This window comes from Chaetura pelagica, unplaced genomic scaffold (genome assembly GCF_000747805.2).
Source record: "Chaetura pelagica isolate M959 unplaced genomic scaffold, ChaPel_1.0 scaffold300, whole genome shotgun sequence".
NCBI classification, from domain to species: Eukaryota; Metazoa; Chordata; class Aves; order Apodiformes; family Apodidae; genus Chaetura; species Chaetura pelagica.
Window position 1 is genome coordinate 1,403,449 of NW_009951945.1, and position 4,261 is coordinate 1,407,709.

General features: G+C 42.2%; 1 protein-coding gene across 2 annotated transcripts in view; it reads right to left on the reverse strand.

Annotated features, from left to right (window-relative positions):
- IKZF2 (IKAROS family zinc finger 2 (Helios)) overlaps positions 1-3,939 on the reverse strand; it is a 109,027-nt gene extending 105,088 nt beyond the window's left edge. The window contains exons 1-2 of one of the 2 annotated variants that reach the window (XM_009996844.1): positions 3,900-3,939; positions 3,089-3,193 (exon numbers count right to left, since the gene is read on the reverse strand). In XM_009996844.1, coding sequence (XP_009995146.1) covers positions 3,089-3,193; positions 3,900-3,933 — 139 coding nt within the window. In that variant the 5' untranslated portion in view covers positions 3,934-3,939. The remainder of the gene's footprint in view (positions 1-3,088; positions 3,194-3,899) is intronic. The other variant, XM_009996837.1, reaches the window with a different exon arrangement.
- Between the last annotated feature and the right edge of the window lie 322 nt (positions 3,940-4,261).

Sequence of the window (4,261 nt, forward strand, 5' to 3'; positions counted from 1 at the left end):
GGTTCAGCATTCACCAAAAGCAACAAGACAGACTCCCTTGAACTGGGTAGGGTCTAGAAGAGGACTTAGAGCCACCTAAGAAACTCTAGTACCAACAGAAAGTTACTTGAGCAGGCCTTCAACATCCAGCTCTGGGTGTCAGCAGGGAACATGGACTTCCAGATTTGGGGCCATGTAGACATATCACCCGTACTCTGCAGGTACAGCACTAATTTGTCTTTTGCTGCAGAGGAGAAGGAGATGATCTATCAACCTATTCAGCTTGACTATTTACATGTATTTTAAATCTTTGCTTACAAAAAACTACTATAAAGCACTTGAGAAGAGAGCATCTGCCAGCACATACAGTATTCTGCTGAAGGCAGATACGTACCGTAAGGTACACGTAGGATCATTAGTTAGCTATGACAGGAGATTTACTGTGATTTATCTTTCAGGATCACCTCATTCACAAGGAAAACTGAGTGTCAGCCCCATCTATAACCTATACATACAGCCTAGATACTTGAAAATGGTAATAGGTTAAAGGATGCAGCAGACGACTCTCCAACACAAGCCAAAATATTTCACCTGAAACGTTTTGGAATAGAACCTGAACACATCAGTAGCTCAGCCAGAACTCCTACTAACACAGATTGCCAGGGGCTAATGAACATAGAAAACTCTCTACCTAGCACATAATTTTACTGTTGCTGGGAGAACACTGCTCAGTCATTTCGGTCCAGATCCAAGAAATTTGCTTCTTATGGTTTTGTCTCTGTTTGAGCCAGACACAAATTAAGAGCTAAATTAAGAGTTGTGGTTCAAAATAATTCAATGGAACGCAAGAACAAAGGTCAAAACTTAGATCTCTACCCCGCAGGTGCACAACCTGAGCGTGCAGCTCAGGGGGATGGGGGCCCCCATCCAGCTTCAGGGAATGGCTAGCAACAAAACCGGGAGCAAAACATTTGGGGTTGGACCCACGTAACCCCCCATCTCCACTAACAATCCCTATCCAGTCAGAATGACATGCTTTGGGCTTCCCTAGGGCAGCAGAGCAACAGTAGATCAGTCTCCAGTTGCTCCCCTAGAAATTAAACCATACTGAAACACAACACAGCCACTTGCTCCCCTTACAGCGACAGGTTGACCCACCAGGAGCTACCAAATTCCTGGGAAATATTTTGAACAGCCAAATTTCTCTAGTGATTTAGTCTCCACATGCCAGATTCAAGATCTGGCCCAAAACCTTCAGCAAACCAACAGCTGCCACAAAAGCTGGCAACCTCTCATCAGTACCTTCCATGCTGAAGACAGAACAAACCACCTCTCTGCAAAATATTCTTATGCCTACAACAAGTACATCACTTACAAGAAATTTAAGCAGCCCTTTGCCTTAGGAAACCCAGGCAGAGCCCCTAATTCTTCCACAGTAGCACACTATTAACACAGAGCAGCAGTGATGAAAGCAGTTTAAACACCTGTGAGAGACCAAAAAACACATCTAAAAGAACAAGATATTCACCAAGGCTGCAGATACATGTGTGTTGCAAGAGCTAATAAAGCTTAAAACCCATTAAAATCATTAACACAATGCACATGAAAACACAGAACATGGTAAGCTATTTTTGCATTACTTCACCCCCATCTTTTTATTCCCCCATTGGATTCTGTTTTTTAGTCTAGATTATAAAGAAGATTTAATACGGGGAGTTTTTTTTTTCCCTTCCAATGAACCCTTCCCATTAATAAAAAGGAAACAAAGAAAATGAAGAAAGTGAGTAGTAAAACTTTTACAACATAATAAAAAATATCAGAATCCCAGTGCAGCAGGATTGGAACTGTCTAAAGATGCTGAATTACGAGCAGTTGTCATATAAAGTTCAGTCCAGAGTATTAGCAATCATATTCTCTAGCAACATGTATATAATTGGGAGATCTTCATAATAACCCTCAGTTTTAAAGGCTCATAAAAACAGTGTTTTGCTCATCATTTGCAGGAAGCAAGAGGAATCCTTAAAGTAACATCTTTTTCTCAGTAAGAAAGACTCCAAAGGCAATACACTGCGTATTTTAAAGCAAGCAACACTAAAAAGCTCTCTCTTTCTTTCACAGATTTTGGTGGGGTATTATACAAAGGCTCAGTTTAAAAAGATAAACCACACATCTACAGTCCACAGACAAGAAAGAAAATCATAATCACACAGAGAGGAGCCCTCTGAAAGCACATGGGAAGCCAAGCATATTAGATTCTCTCTGAATACAACTGCAGAGTTACTTTAAGGTAAATATCTTGATGCAACATGGTAACTAACAGTAAAACAAACTGGGCACTCAGACACACACAACAAACAAAGGATGGTGGTTTTACCAAACACTTGCAAACTATGTTTAGCCACCACCAATACACAGCATGAAAATAATTATAAAAATATTATGAGCAATTGACACACCGGGTAGACTCCCAAATGTCTCTACGTTTTCTAAATTTCTCCCTTAACAATGTAAAGCAAAACCTTCTCAGTTTGTTAGAGAATTGACTACGAAGTGTCATAAACTTCCAATTCTCCCAGCCACCTTTGGACTCACCAAAGCTGAGGTAATGAATAGGATGCTGAAGTTTCTATATGGAACAGTAAAACACAACCTGCCACCAAACCCAAATATTTTAACTTGCTACTTTTGCCAGAGTAAAGCCTTTTTGTAAATAAAAAGTGTTTGTTTTCAAATAAAGCTACTCCAAGCTGTTTTGGGAAGCAGAGCAAGAAATAATAACAACAGCAACAACAACTTCCATTTGGATTTGGAAACCTGACGAAACAAAACCAGCACTTGTCAAGCCTAGTGTTTTCCTACCTGGAACAGGTAAGGACCAGCTCTCAAATGCCACCTGGGGATAGTTCAGACTAGTAATCCCGTTCATGTTTAGATGAGACACCAGAATAAACAAGACAAGGAAAACAACAGCAACAAAAAAACCCCAACAGCAAACAATCTACCCTGTCCTTTTCCGTTACTAGCAATGCCTACAGCAGCAGTTCAGACTTGAGGACCAGACAACCCCGAGTGTGGTGCCAGAGAGAAGCAGGTTGAAGAAGAGACTTACTGCTTGCCATGTGACGGGGGGAGGTGTGCTGCCCATTGGGTGTGCTGGAGGTGAGGTCAATGGCCATGCCGACGTGTTCCCTTTCGGGCGAAAGCTCATTGTCACCTGCTCCCACAAAACAAGTCCCCCCATCAGTTTCCATCATTCCCTCTTTCTTCCATCATTCCCCACTGTCCCCTGTCCCCTCATTTACCAGCCGGGTCTTCCAAAGGCGAGAAAACTAGCCCCCCCCCCCTCCGTGGCTACCAGGAAGCGTTTGACGGCTGAATTCAACAGCCTTCTCAAACCTAAACTGCACACACCTGTGACAAATCTTGCCCCAGCTGCTTTGCCTCGAGAGAAATTAGGATGACTTTGCCATTTGCAGACACTGGGGCTGGGCACAAGACTGAAGTTGCACTTTTCCATACAGGACCCCCACCCCAAAAAAAAAACAACCAACCCACTCTCAGTTAACTGACAGTTAAACAAAGCACATAACTAGCACATTTTGCTCTGACACAGAAAAGAGGCAAAATGGATAGTGAAAGGCATAAAAAGTTTTTGGCTGCCCTTTGAATTTCTGAAGATGAACTCTCTCTCCTTTGCAAAGTTCATTCATCCTCAGCAAATATTTAAACCTACAGCCTCTCACCCATCCCCGTGCATTTTTCAGTTGTACACAAAGTTTATGTCTAAATGCTATTAATTCAGCAGCACCTCGAAGCAAAGACCATACATAGGAAAGCAAAAGTTTCAGGCACCTGAGTGATAGAAAGGACAGTGGGGAAAGGAAAATAATTCAGAATAATCAAATGAAATGACTACTTACATGTTATATATCCATCAGCAATCTCTGCTTCCATAGTCAAAGTGCAGTGCTGCAAGGCAGAAAAGTACACCCTCAAAGACGCCTGTCAGAATCAGCCATTAAATGATTAAACTTACTTAAAGCCCTAAGTAGTTGCCCATTTTCCTGCTGTTGCAACCACTGCCTAGAGAAACACACAAGTGTTCTTTCTGCATGTGCTCATTTGCAAAGCACTGAACTCTTCCTGCAAATTATGGGAGTAGAGAAATTGAGCTTCCTCCTGGGCAGGCAGCACTGGAATCATCTTGGTCTGACCATTCCCCTCTCTGTCCCTTGCTCGTATTTTACCTGATCTGAGAGTTTTTTGCCACGACTATCCACTT